The following is a 23,907-nucleotide window of genomic DNA, read 5'->3' on the forward strand; positions in this document are numbered from 1 at the left end:
TCATCACTCATCTATCCTAAAAGACACAAACCAATCATTTCTTTTTCTTTTGCCTCGTTGGCACCTAAGGGCAATGTCATTTCCGTTCGTACGCATCGTAGGTCTGTCCCCTTATGCAAGAACGTGAACGTTGACTCCGCCCGATTAAAAAATACAAAAACAAACAGAAAATCTTTAGCCGAGCTACGGTAACTCTGATTCCTGAAAAGGATACGTAGGCAGCGGGGTAGGGCCCGTGCGAGTACAATTCTTTATTTTCCCTACATTTTGCATTCATTCCGCATTTTAGACATAGACATAGTTAGACACCCATTAGATAGAAACAAACATAGGTGGATACCATCGAGTACGATGGGCGCGAGGGGTGCTAATACCTTCCCTTCGCGTAACCGACTCCCGTACCTTGATTCTCTGGTCGCAAGACCCTGTTCCTTCCTTTGTAGGTTATCCGGTATTCCTTTCCCTTTGGGATAAATATATTGGTGGCGACTCTGTTCATTTTTCGCGAGCGTGCGACAGCTGGCGACTCTGCTGGGGATGTTGCTAGACCTGTTGCTGGTCCATCCTTAGTGAGTCGATCCTAGCCTGCGTTTGTTTGTTTATTTACTGGGTGTTTATTTGTTTTTATGTCTATACCTTGTATATATGTTTGCATGTTTACTTTTCTGCCTGCATATCATGTTTATTTCTGTTTGCACATCATGCATATGGATTATGTTCTGTGTTCCTTGGGGTCTTCTGTTCTGTTTTGCAGGTTGGGTGGGATTGTTCTATGAGGTAAAAGGCCCAATACCCAGGCCATGAGTGATACCTTAGGAACTAGGAATAGAGTGGCCATGACGGACAGAAGACGTATGTCTGATTGATCCGATCATGTATCCACGGGCAGAGCTTGGTTGAAAGAGGCAATATCGTATGATTACGCCTACTTTCAATCCTCTGTTGGCTTTTTGACCTACCTTGACCTAGACTACACCCGTGAGTGGGGAGGGATATACATGACAGGTACCGTTGGTGACCGTTCTGTTCTGCTGATGACTTGTGTTCTCATGGTTTCATTGTGCCTATGCCGGACCTTTGATCCTGCAACGTCCGATCTTATCCAGAGGCAACATACACTTCTCCTATGTGGGGAAACTTCCATTGCATCATTTACATCATGGCATATTTACCTTCCAAAAAAAAAAAAAAGAGAAAAGAAAAGAAAAAGATGTAATAAAAAAAAAAAAGAAAAAAGAAAAATAGTATTATTTCTCATATGCATGCCATTTTTCAGGGTATCTGAGGTTATTACTCTTCATTCAGGATGGCTAGCAACGTGACCGCTACAAAAGAGGCTACCAAACGTACATTCACCTGCAGTTTCTTTCGTGAGGATATGACACATCTGATTCAGCTGAGCACTTTAGTTACTGGGCATAACTTGGATGAGTTCAGGAAGACATATGGCCATATCTTACACATGTTAACTTCTCGGGTTGATGGATGGGCTCTCTACACACTTCTTCAGTTCTACGATCCCGAATTACGATGTTTCACCTTTCTTGATTACCAACTGGCACCAACCCTTGAAGAATATGCTGACATCCTCAAGATTAAGGTTCAACATAGGATCCCTTTTGTTTGTGTACCTGAGAACCCAAAAATGGACCGAATTGCTGGTGCTCTTTATTTGAGCATGAAAGATGTTACAGATAACTGGAAGCCTAATGGTGGAACTCACGGATTCCATGTGAAATTTCTGATAAAGAAGGCCGACACCCTTGCTGTTGAGAAGAAATGGAAAGAATTCAACGCTCTCCTAGCCGTTATGATCTATGGTTTGGTGTTGTTCCCGAATATTCCAAATTTCGTCGATCTAACTGCTGTTTGTCTCTTCATGGATCAAAATCCTGTGCCCACTCTTTTAGCAGATACTTATTATACCATCCACTCCAGGTATGGGAAGAAAGGATCAGTTGGGAGTTGTTTACCGTTGCTATATGAGTGGTTCACTTCGCATTTACCGAAAAGCGGGCCGTTTGTTACAACAAAAAACTCACAAAAATGGCCTCAAAGGATCATGGGGCTCACTGGAAACGACATTGTCTGGTGTCCTACCGGAATGGACGTTGAGGAAGTTATAACTAGTTGTGGTACTTTTGACAATGTTCCCCTCATAGGAACGAAAGGTGTTATCAATTACAATCCTAAGCTAGCGCTGCGTCAGTTGGGTTTTGCACTTGAAAACAAGCCTTTGGACAAAGAGATATTCGAATCCGTTTGCTTTGAGAAAGGAACCGATCCAAAGGGTCTAGAAAAGGTGAGGAGTGCCTGGAATAGCATCCATACAGATGATCAGACTTCTCTAGGTGAAAAGAATGCCGTTGCCAAACAAGCCTACACGGATTGGGTTGAGGATAGAGTTAAAGATCGTCTGTTGCCTTTCCCGAAGGTTAATCCATTGTACAAGCAACCACCTAAGGTTCCAATTGCTATTATGCCTGCTGAGAATTGCATCCCAGTAAATATGGAAAGCACCCAATTGCACGAAAAGAAGTCAGGTGCGCGACCAAAACATCATCTTGTGGACCAAATAGGGGTTGAGTTGACACGTGAAGCCAAGGTGCTGAAAGAAGGATCTTTGAGAGTTCAAAAGAGGGCTAGAACGGAAAAAGGTGAAAGGGATACTACTGTTGTTGTTGAAGATCACCAGGAGATCATAAAAAGGGCCGTAAAAGAGGCAGAAGAGAGACTCAAACGAGAGTACAGAGAAGACTTGAAGGCTTATAAACTCAAGATAGAAAGGGAGGCCAGAGCTGAAGTGAGGAGTCTGAAAAAGAAACTGGAAGAAGAGACCACCCAAAGGATGGCGGTTGAGACTCAGCTGAAAGGAAGTCACCTCCGCACCGCCCGACTAACAGAAGAAAATGCCAAGCTCAGAGATCGAATGATGGAGGACACATCTGAGAAAGATTATCTCCCAGAATGCAAAGGATGTGACGAACTCAGGGAGTGCTGCAAGAAGCTAGATGGGCATTTGTTTCGCAAAGATGAGGTGATTCAAAGCCTTCTTAAAGGAAGAGATCGAGAAGCAACCAAGAAACTGTTTGATGAAACTAAGAAGTGGAGCGACGAGCACTTCAGACAAGGAGGACCTCTGTTTTATATTCAGATGGATTGATGTTTGAGTCTGTATGTTTCGACCACCACCAGACTTGTTGGATGGGGTCTTTTATTTCCCTTGTTGAACTATCCTGTTGATGTATGGCTTGCCCAAGCTTAAATTTCTGTTATGAATAAAAAGGACTAGTTTCTCTTGACACTTATCTTTTGTCACATTGTTAGCTATTCTGGATCAATATTAAATCTTGGATACTCTGAAAATGGCACATCACGTCATACGCACACATGCACTCATACATTCACATTATCACATTGCATTTTTCAGGTTATTGTACAAGAAACTAATTGGGGTCCCTTTCAGCAACAGATTTCTTTTCCGACGACGAAGCTGACTTTCTTACATCCTTACCGTACCCGGAGCAACGAGAGACTCATGGATCAATTTGAGCAGAACCAAGCTGCCCTCCGTAGGGATATGGATGTTATGGGGGAAAGAATGGCCCAACTTATGGAGACTCTCCATGCCGTTGTTCAAGGACAGGATGAACTCAGAAAGAGTGTCGCTAGTTTGGTCAAAGATACTCCTACCAATTCTGCTGACGGAGGGGTGAAAACTAAAGAGACTCCTATTAATGAGACACTGAAGGTAGTGGACGACCACCATGAGGTTATTGATCTTGAACACGATCTTACTGCTGAGTTGACTGAGACCGCTAAGATGTACCAAGCTCTTGAAGAACGCCTTAAGGCTGTTGAGGTTGCTAAAACTTCGAGCTTTAACACTGCTGCTATGTGCTTGGTACCTGGGATTGTTATTCCCCCGAAGTTCAAGGTGCCAGATTTTGATAAGTACAAGGGAGTCACCTGCCCAGAGACTCACATTCGTTCCTACTGCCGTAAGATGGCCGCTCACGCTGAGAACGAACCTCTGCTTATGCATTTCTTCCAGGATAGTCTCACTGGAGCCCCGTTGGAGTGGTATATGAAACTCGAGAGGTCTAATGTTAGTACTTGGGGAGAACTTGTTGATGCCTTCTTAAAACAATACCACTACAATACTGCTATGGCTCCTAGCCGTGCCCAGCTGCAAAATATGTCACAGAAATCTGAAGAGTCTTTTAAAGAATACGCCCAGAGGTGGCGTGAACTTGCGTCCCGTGTCCAACCTCCTCTTTTGGACCGCGAGTTGATTGATCTGTTTATGGGGACTCTAAAAGGGCCGTATCTTCAGCACATGGTTAGTAATACTTCTCCTTCCTTTTCGGATGTGGTCATCATTGGTGAGAGGGTTGAGAACTGTGTCAAAGCTGGTACCATTCAAGGTGTTACTAATCCTAGCAACTCAAGTGGTAATGGTAAGAAGCCGTATTCTGGGTTTGTGAAGAAGAAGGAAGGTGAGACTAGCACTGCCTCTGTTGACCAAGGTCGAGCTCCTGCATATTCTGCTGTTCCACCTCCTTATTATCCGATGCCTTATGCTGTTCCAGGTCCGTATGTCCCTCAAGCATATGCTGCTGCTCTTCCACAACCATGGATGGCACCCCAACAGCCTTTCGTACCACAACAACAAGCTGCTGTTTCTCAGAATCGTCAACAGAATCCTAGGCCTCAAGGTCAAAGAGGTCCACAGAGGCAAAGATACCCTGACAGGCGTATAGATCCGGTTCCAATGCCGTATGCTCAGCTTCTTCCCCAATTACTTGCTGGTCAATTAGTGCAACTCCGCGAGATGGGTCCTCCACCTGACCCTCTCCCTCCTGGGTATGATGCGAATGCTCATTGTGAATTTCATTCTGGGGCTCCCGGCCACACAATTGAGAAATGCAGGGCATTCAAGTGGAAAGTCCAGGATCTTCTCGATGACAAGCTCATCTCGTTCACTCCTACTGGTCCTAATGTGCAGAATAATCCTATGCCTCCTCATGCCGGTGCGACCCATGCTATTGAGTTATGTGATGATCAGATCCTAGTGAGTGATGTTAATGAGGTAAGGATGCCGCTAGCAGTTATCAGAGAATATCTTATGCAACAAAAGGTCTTGTGTGAACTACATGATTACTGTTTGCAATGTTCTTCTAACCCTGAGGAATGCACTAGGTTGAAAGAAGAAATTCAGAAACTAATGGATGAAGGTGTTCTTAGAGTGGAAAGGGTCGTTCCTGTCGAAGAAGTGGCTACTCTAGAGATACCTTACCATCCTGCTGAGGTGTCAAAGAATCAGAGTACTCCTTTGATCATTCGTGCTCCGAGTACTCCCTTGGTCATTCAAGCTCCGAGGATTCCATTGGTTATTCAGGTTCCAAATGTTCCTTCGACTCCTTCAACCTCGTCTATTGTTCCCTCTCCTGTGAACGATTCTAAGGCTGTTCCTTGGAGTTATAATGCCGTGTATATTCGAGGGAAGAAATATGATTGTCCTCCGGTGGGTAATTCGAGCATCACTAATATTACTGGCACTAGTGGCATTACCCGTAGTGGTCGGATCTTTGCTGCCCCTCCTCCGCTTCCTAAAGAGACCAATAAAGAGGCTAGTACACAAGCAAAAGGAAAGCAAGTTGCTGTTGATCCTCCTGTGACACGTAATGCACAAGATGCCGAGCAACTATTGAAAATCATTAAGAAAAGTGATTACAAAGTGATTGACCAACTTGATCAGACCCAAGCCAAGATCTCCATCTTGTCTCTCTTGGTGCATTCTGAAGCTCATCGTGATGCTCTGATGAAAGTTCTGGCTTCCGCTCACGTTACTCAAGACATTACCGTGCCTCAGTTTGAAGGGGTTGTGACCAACATTGCTGCTGGTAATTGTTTGGGTTTTTCTGATGATGAGCTTCCGCCTGAGGGTAGAGCACACAACAAAGCGTTGCATATCTCCGTCAAGTGTTTGGATGCTGTGTTGTCTCGAGTTCTGATTGATACCGGTTCTTCTCTTAATGTGATGCCCAAGACCACTTTGTTTAAGCTGAGTATGGATGGGATTATGATGAGACCATGCACTATGAGTGTCAGAGCGTTTGATGGCTCTAGGAGGTCCGTAGAAGGGGAAATTGATCTGCCTGTTTTGATTGGCCCTCACATGTTCTATATTGCCTTCTATGTCATGGATATAAGTCCTTCATACACTTGCCTCTTGGGTCGTCCTTGGATCCATGCTGCTGGGGCTGTGACATCTACCCTCCATCAGTGTTTGAAATTTGTTGTGAATGACAAGATTGTTGTGATCACTGGTGAAGAGGATTTGATTGTCAATAATCTGGCGTCATACCGTTATGTTGAAGTGGAGGGAGAAATACAAGAGACACCTTTTCAGGCATTAGAGATCGTGTCGGTTGATAAACTCCCCGTGGTTGAGAATAAGAAAGAACTCGGAGCACCCCTCTCGTCTTTAAATGATGCTAAGGCCTTCTTAGAAGCTGGTACTCCCCATAGTGCTTGGGGCAAGCTGATTGATGTTCATGAGAAGCGAGACAAGTATGGCCTTGGGTATCAGCCATCTTCCTCTACTCAGCTCAGCATAATTCCTGGAAAGAAGGTGATTCCCCCCATTTCTCAAGTGTTCGTCAGTGCAAGCACTAATTCTGGAAGTCAGGTTCTCGCCGTGGACGATGATGATGAAGAAGATCTCTCCAAATTCATTTGCCATGCTGCGCCTGGACAGGAACTCAACAATTGGACTATCTTGGACATCCCTAGAGTCACTTTCGTGGAGATGTAATTTTCTTGTTTCGATAAGTCATATGCTTCGCCCTAAGCATTTTGACCACTTGTATAAAGAAGGGCCCCCATGTTGTTTCAGTTTGTTTAATATTGAATAAAAATCATATCTTCGCATGCAATTACTGTTCCATTTCTTTCATTTTTGTTTTTTACTTTAAAAACTTTTTCAAAAATGGCAAAGCTTTCCTTTTTTCTTTTTATGTGTTGCATTCTAAGGCATAAATCATCCATCGTGCAGATCCGGCTCGAATTCCATCGAAAATGATGATGTTACAGTTCCACGTCTTAATATCCTTGAGAATCCAATTGACCAAGCCGATGAGGATAGTGGGGAAGATTGTGAAGTCCCTGAGGAATTGGCAAGACTTTTGAGACAAGAAGAGAAATCGATTCAGCCACATCAAGAAGCCATAGAAATCATCAACCTCGGTACAGAAGAAGCAAAGAGAGAAGTCAAGATAGGTGCCGCTTTGGAAAGTGATGTAAAGAGAAGGTTGATTGAGTTGCTCCGAGAGTATGTTGATATCTTCGCCTGGTCATATGAAGACATGCCTGGTTTAGACACGGATATAGTTATGCACAGGCTACCTCTCAAACCAGAATGTCCGCCTGTAAAACAAAAACCACGAAGAACTCGACCTGATATGGCTTTGAAAATCAAGGAAGAAGTTGAAAAACAGTTGAAAGCTGGTTTCTTATCTGTATGTGAGTATCCTCCTTGGATTGCAAACATAGTACCTGTTCCTAAGAAGGACGGAAAGGTACGTATGTGTGTTGACTACCGAGATTTGAATAGGGCAAGTCCGAAGGACGATTTCCCTCTGCCTCATATTGATGTGCTAGTCGACAACACTGCTCAGTATTCGGTGTTCTCTTTTATGGACGGTTTTTCTGGCTATAATCAAATAAAAATGGCTCCTGAAGATATGACCAAGACTACTTTTACCACTCCGTGGGGTACGTACTGTTATAAGGTGATGCCTTTTGGTCTTAAGAATGCTGGTGCAACATATCAACGAGCTATGGTGACCCTTTTCCATGATATGATCCATAAGGAGATTGAGGTGTACGTCGATGATATGATTGCAAAATCCCAAACTGAGGAGGAACATTTGGTATACCTTGAGAAATTGTTTGCTCGTTTGCAAAAATTCAAGTTGAGGCTTAATCCAAATAAGTGCACTTTCGGGGTGCGATCTGGAAAGTTACTTGGATTCATTGTGAGTCAACGAGGGATTGAGGTCGACCCTGACAAAGTAAGAGCAATACAGAATATGCCAGCACCAAAGAATGAAAAAGAGGTCCGAGGGTTCCTTGGGAGATTGAATTACATAGCCAGGTTCATTTCTCATCTCACTGACACCTGTGAACCCATCTTCAAACTGCTGCGCAAAAATCAAGATATCCGTTGGGATGAGCATTGTCAGGAAGCCTTCGAAAAGATCAAGCAGTATCTCCAAGAGCCACCTATTCTCATGCCTCCGGTTCCTGGGAGGCCGCTTCTTATGTACTTAACTGTGCTTGAAGGATCTATGGGGTGTGTGCTGGGCCAACATGACGAGTCCGGTCGAAAAGAGTGCGCCATTTATTACCTGAGCAAAAAGTTTACCGATTGTGAATCCCGCTACTCACTACTCGAGAAAACTTGCTGTGCTTTGGTATGGGCTGCTCGCCGACTGAGACAGTATATGCTGACCCACACCACTCTATTGATCTCCAAAATGGACCCGATAAAGTACATCTTTGAAAAACCGGCCCTTACAGGAAGGCTAGCCCGGTGGCAAATGCTTTTATCAGAATATGATATCCAGTATGTAACACAGAAGGCCATCAAAGGAAGTGTCCTTGCGGATCATCTTGCTCATCAGCCATTAGAAGAGTATCAGTCAATGAAGTTTGACTTTCCTGATGAAGATATCATGAAGCTGGATGATAATGAGGGACCCGAACCAGGAGAGCGATGGACTCTCACGTTCGACGGTGCATCAAATGCTATGGGCCATGGTATTGGGGCAGTTTTGACTTCCCCTCGTCAAACTCACATCCCTTTCACAGCTAGAATATGCTTTGATTGCACAAACAATGTCGCAGAATACGAAGCTTGCATAATGGGTCTCGAAGCGGCCATTGATATGAGGATCAAGATCCTTGAGGTTTATGGGGATTCTGCCCTGGTTATACATCAAGTAAGAGGTGATTGGGAAACACGACACCCCAATTTAGTTCCTTATAGGGACTATATCTTGGAGTTGTTGCCCGCTTTCGAGGAAATCACTTTCAATCACATCCCCCGAGAGGAAAATCAATTGGCAGATGCTTTGGCTACTTTGGCGGCTATGTTCAGAGTTAGCTCCCCTAAAGAAGTACCAGACATAACGATCCTCCGTTACAAGGAACCTGCCCATGTATTCCCTGCTCATTGTCTCACTACTGAAGATGTGTATGATGAAAAGCCATGGTATTACGACATCAAGAGGTATGTTGAGAAGCAAGAGTATCCCGAAGATGCTACGATTGGTGATAAGCGAACGCTTCGAAGGTTAGCATCCAAGTTCTTCTTGTCAGGAGACGTCCTGTACAAAAGAAACTATGATTCAGTTTTGCTCAGATGCGTGAATAGACACGAAGCAGAACTGATCATGCGGGAAATTCATGAAGGATCTTTCGGAACTCATTCCAGTGGACATTCTATGGCCAAAAAGATCTTGCGAGCAGGATATTACTGGATGACGATTGAAAGTGATTGTTATGTGTACGTGAAGAAATGTCACAAATGTCAAGTGTATGCTGACAGAATTCATGTTCCCCCGACTCCTCTGAATGTCCTGACATCACCTTGGCCCTTTGCTATGTGGGGCATAGATATGATTGGACGGATAGAGCCGCAAGCTTCAAATGGACACAGATTTATTCTTGTTGCTATCGACTACTTCACCAAATGGGTTGAAGCTGCTTCTTACAAGAATGTAACCAAGCAAGTCGTTACTCGCTTCATCAAGAAGGAGATCATATGCCGATATGGGATTCCAAACAAGATCATCACTGATAATGGGTCCAATCTTAATAACAGAATGATGGCAGAGTTGTGTGAAGAGTTCAAGATTGAACATCACAATTCATCACCCTATCGGCCAAAGATGAATGGCGCCGTCGAAGCTGCTAACAAGAATATAAAGAAGATTGTCCAGAAGATGGTTAGAACGTATAGAGATTGGCATGAGATGTTGCCATTTGCTTTGCATGGCTATAGAACTTCTGTTCGTACTTCAACTGGGGCAACTCCCTTCTCTCTTGTCTACGGCATGGAGGCCGTACTACCTGTCGAAGTGGAAATTCCTTCGTTGAGAGTCTTGATGGACGCCAAACTCGATGAAACAGAATGGGTTCAAACGAGGCTTGATCATCTCAATCTAATTGAGGAGAAACGCTTATCTGCTATCTGCCATGGCCAGTTGTACCAAAAGAGGATCAAGAAAGCGTATGACAAGAAGATTCGGCCTCGAGAATTCCACACAGGTGACCTAGTTGTGAGGAGGATCTTGCCAATTCACACCGATCCAAGGGGCAAATGGACTCCCAACTATGAGGGACCATACATTGTGAAGAAATCATTTTCAGGTGGTGCTTTAATCCTGACAAAGATGGATGGGGAAGACGTTCCGCTTCCAGTCAATTCAGACTCAGTCAAAAAATACTACGCATAAAAGACCCGCTAGGTCGACGTACTTAGGCAAAAATAAGGGCATCCCGGCAAACCAAAAGGGTTTGGGCAAAAATTAGGGATAAAACAAAAAAAGAATAACCCGCTAAGTTGAAAACCCGAAAGGGCGACTTAGGCAAAAAAGGGGTATCCCGCTGGATTGAAAACCCGAAAGGGCGATCCAGGCAAAAGTTAGGGATCAAAAGCGAGAGGCTGCAGTCTGAATACCCTTCACAAAGACCACTATACGCCCTTGGCAGAACGGACAGATCAATCCAACCACTACCCTTCTGAAGCAAAGCATTGAGAGGATCGAGGATATGGGAACTGTAGCAATATCAGTTTTAGTGGAAATCCGAGCATTTCTCTTTGCCATTTCGCTCGTTGCGTTTGTATTTTCTTTTTCGCAACTACCTCATTTAGGAGTTGCTTCCTTGTACAGAAGCCTATTCACAGGCATTCCATCAATAAAATGATCTTTCGATGCAAAAGCTTTATTTCTTTCTTTTCATTTTTTCTACGCATGCGAGGTGTGATTTAATTCGTTATTAAACATCACATTGAAAGCATGGGGAATAATAATCACAAAATCAAACGAAACATGATGTTACATAGACATGAAAGTGCTCTGAGGGGCAATATTTGCGTCCAAACGTTGTCTTCTGTGCAGGTTGCAGGTTCTAGCCGTCATCTTGGTTCATAGTATGTCACAAAGGTCATCATCATCCCGCATGAAAGTCCCAGAATATAATTCATCAGTATTGGTAAGCATGGAGCACATGAAAAGGTCCATATCCCTATTTCACATGGCAGACGAAGAGTGGTCTCTTAAAACTCGTGATTCCCCAAGCAGCTTAGGATGTAAGGAAAGTCGAGCAAAATCATTTCATCCCCAGCAGGGCTATGTTCCAACCCTCAACGCAGTTACCAATAATCTTTGGTACTGTAGGGTTCCAATATCAATTCACGATGATGGTTCAAGATCACAAGGCAACGGACCCCAATGATCCCACTCTCCGGTTCCCTCACTAACGCCTTTATTTGGCACTCTTTGCATATAGAATCCATTGCATATAGCATTTGCATCCTCAAAAGCGTAGCATATCCATCAAAATGGAACATTACGCCCTAGAAAAAGTCAAACATGCATACAAAGCATAAGCCAGATAATACAAATCACCCCTCTATCAGGACAATGATACATCCCCAAATAAAATGCCCTTACAAATTCCAATTGATATCTGCTACTACATCGCAAATCTCCTCCACCCATGGTGCCGATACCTGGTATCCCAACCCCCAGTAAGTCAATCTACCAAACTCCTCGAGCACTCGTATGTGTCATTCCTTCGATGCTCGTTTGTATCTCCCTGATGCTCGTATGTGTCATTCCTTCGATGCTCGTTTGTATCTCCTTTGATGCTCGTATGTGTCATTCCTTCGATGCTCGTTTGTATCTCCTTTGATGCTCGTATGTGTCATTCCTTCGATGCTCGTTTGTATCTCCTTTGATGCTCGTATGTGTCATTCCTTCGATGCTCGTTTGTATCTCCTTTGATGCTCGTATGTGTCATTCCTTCGATGCTCGTTTGTATCTCCTTTGATGCTCGTATGTGTCATTCCTTCGATGCTCGTTTGTATCTCCTTTGATGCTCGTATGTGTCATTCCTTCGATGCTCGTTTGTATCTCCTTTGATGCTCGTATGTGTCATTCCTTCGATGCTCGTTTGTATCTCCTTTGATGCTCGTATGTGTCATTCCTTCGATGCTCGTTTGTATCTCCTTTGATGCTCGTATGTGTCATTCCTTCGATGCTCGTTTGTATCTCCTTTGATGCTCGTATGTGTCATTCCTTCGATGCTCGTTTGTATCCCTTTTGATGCTCGTATGGGTCATTCTTTCGATACTCGTCTGTATCTCCGTCTGATGCTCGTCTGTGTCATTCTTTCGATACTCGTCGGTACCTCCTTTTGATGCTCGTCTGTATCTCCCTCAAAACAATTGTCTATGTCGCCTTATCTTTCTGTCAAACCTACTTCTCTCCCAATCATTTCCATGTAAATACCAATCCCTTTGAGAACCTTGTATTGGCACCATGGCTACGTTACAAGTTACCACCATCCAGTTGCTTGCTGTAAATATCTCCATCAGAAAAAACAAAAATTCTCTTTCCCCAGCAGATATCAAAACAAAAACAAAAGTAAGGATATCACTTACACCATCTTCTCTTCAGGACAAATTTCAGGTCTCGATATTTAATCTTCTTCCACCTCGAATGTTCGAAAGGCTGGCGCCAATCTCACCTTCGGGTTTAAGTCGATTAAATAGGGGCAGCTGTCATACCCCAAATTTGTCCTACCCCTTTACTGCTAACTGGCTTAGGCTTTGCATTCATGTGCATACATCACTTAGGTCATAATCCATACCCATGCATGCATACCATGAGTACTATTCAAGGGCTAGCAAGATAAAGCTCTGTTGCAAAGAAGTTTGATCAGAGAATTACGTGGCTCTATGTTCATTGAAGTCCTCCTGGATTGGGGTGTCTCTCTGCTTCAAATCAAGGCATTGATTAGAGGGTACAAGCTTGCAAACCATCTGGTTCTTTAAATCAGGGTTTCTTTGACCAAAGTCAACCAGTTGACTTTCTGGTCAACATTTAATCAGAAGTGGCTTCTATGTGTGGAAAACTTCTCATACTGACTGTGTGGATGTGCTTGTTTGACTGGATGTGAGTGGAAGAGATTTAATCGGGAATTTCATTAATAGTCGGAAAAATCAGGATAGTTGACTTTTGGGTCAAAATCGGAAGGATTGTTCAAATGTTGACTTTTGGTGGAAAATCGATCAAGAAAAGTTGAAGAATGGATAAAATCAGGAGTTTGATAGAAAGTTTCCAAAAATGGAAAAAAGACAAAAAGGGAAACTTTTCAACACTTAGAAAAATTTTTGATCCTTTGAGTCATGATGAGCAGTCCACTTCAGCACTGATTTACACGTGTCAAATGGTATTGTTTGGGAAAAATTCCAACATCAAAGTTGTTCCTCTCATGGAGAAGAACAACTTTGTAGTTGGAAGTTTTTTCATTCAAAGCTTGTATCAGGAGATATTAAGGTGAGAAGTTCCTGAAAACTCATTTGAACCAAGTCACAATCCAGGTCATAGGCCAAGTCACGACCTGGCATTTCATCAAGCACGTGGTATGCCAAATCTCAAGCTAAGTTTAGAGCTCTACAAAAATGCCATGGAAGTAAACTTAGTATGCTTCCATTCTTTGCCATGTCCTCTATGTAATGAAACAAGATTTGAGTCAATTGAGTGAATATTGAATCATTTATGAATGTCCAAAGTCTAGCCCTTGCCATGTTACACACTGCCAGGGGCGCAAGCCAGAATCCTGAGTCACACGCATGCATTTAATCAAACACATGGTGGGCTGACTTTGAAGCCAATTGTGGAGGCCTATGAGTTGCCATGGAGGTCCAAATTGATATCAAACCGTTCTTTGCCACATCCTCTTTCTAATGAACCATGGAGTACGTTGATTGAATATATGACGAGTAATATATGGAGTTCTAAAGTGGCACTCTTGCAAGTGTTTGTTGGGACAAAGGTATAGGTCAAGACTCAAGCTACACGCCCAGGCATTCATATATTTTGAGTCATTATGTTTGCAAGCTTTTTCACTCCACTTACAAACCTCGTCTCAATAAGTCTCAAACATCAAAACTCATCAATCATATGCCCTCTTCATATTGCATTTGAGTTTGAAACGGATGGTGTTCTATGGAGGGAGATATAATCACACAAAGTGGGGCATGGACATGATGTCATGGCTGCTACATAGAAGCCATTATCATTACTATATAAAGCCATGCACATGCTGCATTTAAAAAAGGCTCACAAAAGGACTTGCCCAATCTATCACACGCGCATACACTGAGCTTGCAAGGGAAAGCATCCACTACATATGATCCTCACCATAAGCTCCATGCATCCTACTCTATAAAAACCTCCAACCCTTCACAAACCAGGGCACACACTCACTTTCATTTTTTCCGCATTCTTCACACTCTTCTCTCTCAACTCTCATCACTCTCTTCTATTCTCTCCACCGCCCCTAACCTCCCCAACCAACTTTCCCAGCCACCGTAACAAACTTTTCAGGCCATAACAACCACCTCTCACCACCATAACCAACTCCTCAACCATCACCTTCAGCTTCACCATCCTCAAATCATCACTCTCACAACCACCATAAGCTCCGTCACCTTCATCATCATCATCACGTTGCTATCTCTCTGAGCCATCTCTGATCCGAAGTCACGTCATCATCAGTTTGAGGTTCGCAATCGAGATTCAAGTTTCAGATTCGCATCATTCCGAGTTCGGTCCTCAGAATCCATTGCTCATTTCTACTGCTCGACACCTCCAAGATTCCGGCAAGAAGGAAGTAGAGTTTCCTTGTAGTCTTTGGGCTCAAGAATTGTAACAGGTAAGCCTCATAATCCCTCTCAGTATCGCAGTGATAATATGTAGGATTGTGTGCATATGTGAGTTTCGGATCTTGTTTCAGTTTGCATTAGATCTCATGATGCTAGAGCTTTGATTTCGGTTTAAGTAAAATGATGATTGTTTAAAAGTTTCGAGGACGCCATTGAGTTGTTTATGTCATGAGGATTGCCTGGATGTATGAACCTTCCGTTTTCGTGAGATCTTAGTTTGTTTGGAATTATGAAATATGCTTCAGTTAGTATGATAAGGCAGGTATCAGTAGAAACAAAGTCCATATATGGATTCGGCATGGAATTGCGAGTCAAACGGTGGCGGAAATACGCATTTCCGAGCACATTAGTTGGTCGCCGGTGGTGGCGCGAGCCGGAAGAGACGACCGGAACAGTGGTTCCGGCGTCTGAGTCTATCTTATGGCTTGTATTCCGTCTGCGCACGTGTCGTGTTCTCATTGGTTTAGGTTTTCCATTTGATTCCATTTTTGGCTTATTATAATCATTGAATCATGAGGTGTCAAGCTGTGAATGGTTTAGGTTCATATTTTGTCTTTTCCTCATTAAACCACCATGACCAATTGATACACTATGATTCACGTTGCAGTTAAATAAAAGATCACATAATAAATACCCATGCTGAATAATAAAAACAATGGTAAATAAATGCTGAATAATTGAAATAAGATGGAGTTGAGTTGTGGACATTGGGCCGTAGCGCACTTGGGCCTTGCCCTGTCCCTGAAATGCACCCCTCATGTGCTAGTGTACCAGCAGCTTAATGGCTATAGGCTTGAGCGCCTTGCTTTTCCCACCCCCCATGTTCAGGCCTTATTTTGCTTTAACTGATTTTTAGTTCATTCAGAAATTACTCCAACACCCTCCTGGCAGTTTAGTTTTCATTTTAATTTTGTTATGCTTTTACTAACTCATAATCCCATTTTATCCAAATAAAAATACATAAAAAATTGCTCTTAGATTTTTAGGTTGACTAAATAATTGCCTTGATTTTGTTAATTTTTCTTAGTTGTTTTAATCCCTTTAATAAGTCTTTTTTTCACAATATGTTTGATATTCTTTGTTCTAATATTTCCTTGTGAATAATTCTCTAATAGACTTAGGTATTAATTTTAGTCTTGCTTTTTTATAGAATTAATTGATATAGGTGTGTTTGTGAATACCATTTGTTTGCTATAATTCTCAATTTTATTTGTCGCATATTGATTTTCCTTTACCTATTCCATGCATGGTTTTGTTGTTAATAAATTGTATAGTTTATCATTTTAAATCCCTTATATTAGACGACTTAGATTAGAATTTAGGATTAGTTCCCTATTTCATTCTTTTTCTTTTCAACATTTAAAACATTAATAAAAGGAAGATGCGAATCACATTAAGAAAGTGATAGAGAAATGAGTGGGATTCATTCCCTAATCTGTTTCTCAATCACTTAGTGACATAGAAACGAGTGGGATTTATTCCCTAATCTGTTTCTCGGTCATTACCTAATGGGAGAGAAACGAGTGGGATTCATTCCCTAATCTGTTTCTCAAACATTAATTAATGTGAGAGAAATGAGTGGGATTCATTCCCTAATCTGTTTCTCAAACATTATATAATGGGATGGAAGTGAGTGGGATTCATTCCCTAATCTGCTTCTCGATCATTATACATTTTTATGTGATTCAACTCGCAAACAAATCCCCTTAAAAAAACACACAACCAAAAACACTTCAATGCATCTAACAATGGTTCAGACTAAAGCAAAGTAGAGAAAGTGGTGAGTGGCCCGGTATTGGGAACTGTTCATCACTCATCTATCCTAAAAGACACAAACCAATCATTTCTTTTTCTTTTGCCTCGTTGGCACCTAAGGGCAATGTCATTTCCGTTCGTACGCATCGTAGGTCTGTCCCCTTATGCAAGAACGTGAACGTTGACTCCGCCCGATTAAAAAATACAAAAACAAACAGAAAATCTTTAGCCGAGCTACGGTAACTCTGATTCCTGAAAAGGATACGTAGGCAGCGGGGTAGGGCCCGTGCGAGTACAATTCTTTATTTTCCCTACATTTTGCATTCATTCCGCATTTTAGACATAGACATAGTTAGACACCCATTAGATAGAAACAAACATAGGTGGATACCATCGAGTACGATGGGCGCGAGGGGTGCTAATACCTTCCCTTCGCGTAACCGACTCCCGTACCTTGATTCTCTGGTCGCAAGACCCTGTTCCTTCCTTTGTAGGTTATCCGGTATTCCTTTCCCTTTGGGATAAATATATTGGTGGCGACTCTGTTCATTTTTCGCGAGCGTGCGACAATACACTTATGGATACAACTTAAAAATTTGCAAAATACAAGTCGCTGCTCATAGATACTACATAAAATTCAAATCCTTCTAATTCCATCCTCATTTAGTCAAGCCTTTTTGAATTCCGTCCCTACTTTTTTTACCCCTTTTGATTGGTTGTTTTGAGGTATCCTCTTCTGTGAGTACAACTGGATCTTTAGGGTGTTTTCCAGGCCCCTTGAGTCACTATTTCTAGTAGGAACCACAACAACTCTGACTTTTTTCTTCTTTGGAGCCATACACTTGACCTAAATTGTCAATTAATAGTCATGATCAAACTTAGATGACAAAAAAGTAAATCATTTTAGCATGTATAATCAAACTTACAGGATCATTGCAAGTTGCTTTTCCTGGAGGTTTGAAGACCTTGAAAGGTTTGACTTTTGATGCACTCCCAAAGAACGTTCTGATACCACATATCTTTGAAGGGCCTCGGTTTACAACATACTTTTGTTTGATAGGCCTTAAGTCAACTTTAAGAGGTGGAAAATCCGGACCTTTCAAACCTTGATAGTAACCTAGACCTGGAGTTTGCCCATATGACCCTAATAAACTGTATTGTTTGCTAGAGTCTGCCTCCACTATCCTTTTGTCAATATGTATTGCCTTAAATGCTCTTCAACCAGGGATTTCAGTAGCATACCTCACCCTAACATCTGCAATTATATCATTCAACTTCGTTTTATTATTATTCTTCATCCTATAAACAATGACTTTTGCAACCCAATCAACTTTGGCACTCTTGTTAGAAAACAGTCTTTCACACTTATATTTAGCATACAATGTCTGAATTCTAAATGTTGTTGATGTTAAGACTTTATTGCACAACACAATATAATTACATTGTGATTTTTCCTTGCAAACCACCCTACATCTCACTGCATCAATTTTCTCAAATCTCACATCCCTCTCATTCAATACATTATGTTCCAAAATAGAACTCTTGAACTACTTTAATGATGAAAATTTCATTCCCGCCTTGAACTTAAAATCCTTTGTAATTCTATTTTTCTCATTGAACCTAACAATATTTAGCATATCATCACCACTGTCATCTTTAACACCACTATCAAGCTCACCAGTCTTGTACTCATCTTCAATTACATGTTCCTTATCCATCTCTGGTGTAATAAAACTATGTTTCACTCCCTCATTGGAGCCTGCATCATGTGCAACTGGTATGTTTATGGGCTGACCAACAAAAGCCTAATCCAAACACCCATCGAATCCATTCATCCTTTCTTTTTCACTATCTTCAAATTTGATATCCTTCACAGACTCATAATTATAATCCTCATGAGTACATGAATCAACATCATCTTCACCTTTTATCCCCTTGTTCCTCTTTCTTGCATTTTCCATAAATGTTGCATCCCTTATAGTTGGTTTAGGCCCAGTGTATATTTCAACCTCACATTTGTAGTTTTACACAAAGACAGCTAACTCAAATGCATCACCATCATCCCTAAATGGTTTTAGATCAGTTTCTATACTACCTTCACCATGTTTCCACCACATTCTAACATTATTGTATTCAAACCCAAGATCCATTCCCTTAATTAAATCACACGCCTAAAAAAAGACCATCAATCAAGATCTTAACCATTAATTGTGTAAACTTCCCCACCTCCATACTTTAACATAAGGTCTTTTACAAAACACCCTTTGTGTAAAACACTCCCTCCGGTCTTATATGTAAGCAAAAAAAAAAAAGGGTCACCCTTTAAGAAAGTGGCTATATACTCATTTAAGTGGTGAAAAATATGCATTTTTTTCCATATTTTTACCCTTATTTAATTTATTTAGAATTAAATTAATAATTTTATTATAACCATTTAATTATTGGGTTTTTGCTTCTATCAGTACATCTCTAATGCAACCAATAAATGCCCACTTTTAAACTCTTAAACGTCCCACTACTCTACATTAAAACCACACCAGTACCATGTACTCCCACTGCAACCAAGAGACTCCCACTTTATTTACTAAAACTTTCACACTTCATATAAAACAGTCCCGCCTTATAAAAAATAAAAAAAGAGCCAAAATTTTCATACTCCAAAATACATTCCTGCCATGAAGAAATATGACATTTGCATAGTTGAGCTCTATAAATACTAAAGTTTACTCTGTATGTATCATTGTCTTTTGGTTTTAACACAAATAATGCCTCTCAATATTGATCTAAACACTCCATATGTTGATCATGAAATGATAGAATGCAACATAACACCTTCCATTAATCTAAATGATCCCTCTTCAAGTAATCTTAAGTTGTCTTTTATGGACCTAAATGGTGGTTCATCAAATGAAGAACACATGGAAGAAGGTAATATGTTCAATAGTGAAAATGAATTTGATGTTGCTGCTCTCTATTCAAATGAAGTTCATGTCATGGAAGAAGGTAATATGCTCTAATACTTTTATGTTGGATAATCTTTGAACAACTTAATTAATTTTTTTCCACTTTCAAGTCTGTTTTATAAAATTGCAGAGAGTGAATTTAATCAAAATAAAAATGATGGAGAGGATACTGAATTTAATCAAAATGAAGATGATGGAGAGGCTGAAACTATTGCAGCTAGTAAGCATTTTTTATTATATCATTATTTTTGGTTTGGTTATATCATTATTTTTGTTTATTTATACTATAAACAAATTTTATTTTGTAGTAATAACATGCAGTAGACATGAGACAAGTTTTTTTCATTATATTCACTTTTTCACATTCAGTGTCAACGATGGTCCAACATGAGACACAAACTTTTTAGAAAAAAAGATCATTTTTGAACAATGACCAGCGGAAAATAATTTCTCAATTATTGATAAAGAATAGTTATGGTGGAAAACTGGAACCCGGAACTGTTATATGGTTGGCATCCAAATACTCGATATCCACCTATGTTATTTATCGAATTTGGAAGCAAGTATGTCAAACAGGTGATGCATCTCATAAAAGATCAAATTGTGGTCGAAAAAGAGTTACGGTAGATATTGAAAAAGTGAGAGATATTTCGTTAGCTAAACGTAGCACTCTTCAGAGCCTCGCATTTTCCTTAGGCATTAGCAAAACAGCATTATTAAAGTTTGTAAAAGATGGGACTTTGCGTCGGCATTCAAATGCACTAAAGCCACATATGAAAGATAGTAATATGAAAGATCGTCTTAGATTTTGCTTGTCCATGCTTGAAGAAACTAGTCTTCCTCATGATCCAGAGTTTAAGTCTATGCATAATATCATCCACATTGATGAAAAGTGGTTTTACGTGACCAAAAAATCAGTAAACTACTACCTTCTTGAAAATGAGGATGAGCCATATCGCACATGCAAAAATAAAAAATTTATTGGCAAGGTGATGTTTTTAGTAGCAGTTGCTAGGCCTAGATTTGATGACGATGATAAAGAGATATTTTTAGGAAAAATTGGCGTCTTTCCTCTAGTTCAGAAAGTAGCAGCAAAAAGATCAAGTGTCAATAGAGCTTCAGGTGCACTTGAAACTAAGTCGATTACTTCTATCACTAAATCAAATATTTAAATCCTTCAATAATTTATATAATTCCAAATACGCCCTTAAATAACACCGACAATCCAAATTCGACTAAATCAAATATTTAAATCCTTCAATAATTTAATTAACCAATTTAATTAAATTCGGGGTGTTACAACTCTCCCCCACTTAGAATATTTTCGTCCTCGAAAATTGGCTCAACACCATCCAAACACAAACCTCGTATCCAAATATCAATCTCCAAATCGCGCTTGGTAACACATCGATCACTACCTCTTTGTCACAACAATGATTCTCATGAACATAAACACATTACAGTTCTTACCAGTTTTGCAATAATCAACGACTCAATGCAGTATTTTGGCGCATCACACTTATTCCAACAGTCCATCAATCCAAATATCAAGATAACTCATCTTTACCGACTTCTGGCATATAGTTTCTTACCCCCTCAAGCCTTACAACAACAGTGTCGCCTAAGGCTTCCGCTGCTCAACTCTGATAATTCTCTTTTAAGTCACCATTCTCGATAAAATTCTGTCCACTTATATGGTTCACAAATTCTCGATCCAATACAAACTTTCTTCAATACTCATCCCCACATCGTTGTTTACTAGATAATTCCAATCTTTCACTTTGTGACACTCGCTTGCATAAAACGTACCACACCGATTGTTAATCTCATCTAATTCTAACTCAACCATCCCTCTTACCAAGCTACACAAACTAATGGGCGACTATCTTCACGATAAAATATAGACTCTTTCTACACTATTAAGACAACAAGACAAATCTATAACGTCCAACACGAGTTTCGTCTACCATTAACAATAGATTGAGGGTGATCAGTTCCCCAATTTGCCAATTAGTATCCGACAACCTTAGTGGAGTATAAATCGTTGTTACATCAAAATAACGTCCTTTCCGAATTTCCACTTAAATCCAATAACACGACGTAATTCAATGATTCACTTTAGGTTTTTACAATTCCTACAACATCTTACCTTATCAATCGATCTTGTCAATGAGACACCGACGTCCAAACATAATACAAAAGTCTAATTCATAATCACTTAGCATCACACAATTTTTTTTTTGAACCGAAGTCATCCTCACGATAAACTGGCGATAGAAATTCCATACAGTCCTTCTTTTATACACACCGCCACTTTTGGCATCCCAAATACGACTTCTATCATCCCTAAGTCTGATTTTTTCTTTGTTACTACTTCACTCTTCCTTAAAAGTCATCAGTACTCAAATCATCTTTAATACCGAACATATTTTTATCTCATCTTAATCATCAACAACAAGTTTTGCTTACTTCACTTCAGACATTTGCGGTAATAACCATTCTTATTTAACACGCTTACACATTTCCATAATGTATAATACAACTTCACCTCTTAGTAGGCTCAAATGGTACTTCCAAGCGATACTCGAAACTCAAGATACAAATCTCTGACGTTATTTGAATTGTAAACATCGACGTCAAGCATCGACAATTTTTTATGTTATCTCCTAAACTCCTCAAATAACTTCGACGACAAACTGCACCCCATCCCAACATCATCATGTCAATATCAAATCTATTACGACTGCAGCAATCATTCTTATTATACACTTTATCTCGTTATCTTTCTGGCACTTCAAACGGTGTTCAAATATGATATTCAAAACTCAAGCTACACGCATTCTCGAGTTCCAACTCGGGTTCGCGATTCACAACACTTCATACATCGACTATGTCCGTTAATCACTTATACAAGTCTAACATAAAGTCTACCGCAACTTTATCACTTTAACACTTGTCAAACACCGGCATCAGACGCAAAGGTTAAACACACTGACAAGTTCTCAGTCCTCAACCGTGCTGAACATCGCCACTCTCTAACTTCTGTCTCCCAAAATTATCCTTAACTTCACATCGTCTTCGATTCTGGGTAACATCCAAAACTCTCAACAACACGTGCATCTTCTCTTGTCAACAACATACATGACCATCCCTTACAGCAGAAACATCTTTGAAAAGTAAAACTTCTCCCCCACTTGGAATCAAACCAATCCCTGCAACAAAACAAACAAGTACGGACAGTGTTTCACACACGTGTCGTGTACTAAAGACTAAAACACTGTCAGCATTCAACTGTCGCACAACTCAACAGACTCGACAACTTGGCCGGACGAACCAACCAGGCTCTGATACCACTAATGTAACACCCCATTTCTACCCGACAAATATATATAAATCAGAGTTTTCAAATTTTCTCAATAAACAAATGAGGCGTCACATAATAAAACAAAACAAATCAACTCGTCGCATAAAGCAGATACATAACACCTTTGAAACAGAATAACTTATTTTATTAAAACACAGCGGAATCACTTAAACAAGTATTCAATAAAATATCTTCAGTTAACTTATCATTTTGTTCAACCAAGATAACACAATTAAACAACAACATCATGAATGACATAAATCGTTCCCCCCAGAGTGCTACGTATCAGAGCGACAACCGACTCGAGTAACGGCAACTAAATCTTCATACTTGAATACCTGCACGTTACCAATATAAAGGCAACGGCGAAACAAGAGAAAAGGGTGAGATATCAAATCATATAAGTGGGCGCATGATAAATTGTATATTAGGATTCAGGCATATAAAATCATTACATCGCAAGTATCAACAGTTACCATACACATCATACTTCCACAGTTCATTAATCTCTCATACTTTTCATCGCACAACAAGTCATAATTATGTAAATAGTATCATCCAATAAATTTTACATATTCAAGTATGCACGAAGTTCAATCGTATAATAATCACAGGATTCAATACTCTTATTCCAAATATATACACAATCCATCATTATCACATATTCTCGCATTTAACCAATTACGTATTCAAACATCGCCTCTTCTCAATTATCAACTAATACAATTATCACTACAACACCAAGTGTACATAATCAATTACCAAACTCATACACATAGCATCACAACATCAATGCA

At 40.5% G+C, this 23,907-nt stretch overlaps 1 protein-coding gene across 1 annotated transcript; it reads left to right on the forward strand.

Annotated features, from left to right (window-relative positions):
* The first annotated feature begins 1,306 nt into the window (after positions 1-1,306).
* Positions 1,307-17,893, forward strand: LOC131623922 (uncharacterized). Its single transcript, XM_058894953.1, has 4 exons — positions 1,307-1,661; positions 1,695-2,171; positions 2,277-2,876; positions 17,712-17,893. Exons 1-4 carry the CDS (start codon positions 1,307-1,309, stop codon positions 17,891-17,893), a joined length of 1,614 nt encoding a protein of 537 aa, XP_058750936.1.
* The last annotated feature ends 6,014 nt before the right edge of the window (positions 17,894-23,907 follow it).

Source organism: Vicia villosa, linkage group LG1 (genome assembly GCF_029867415.1).
Source record: "Vicia villosa cultivar HV-30 ecotype Madison, WI linkage group LG1, Vvil1.0, whole genome shotgun sequence".
NCBI lineage: Eukaryota > Viridiplantae > Streptophyta > Magnoliopsida > Fabales > Fabaceae > Vicia > Vicia villosa.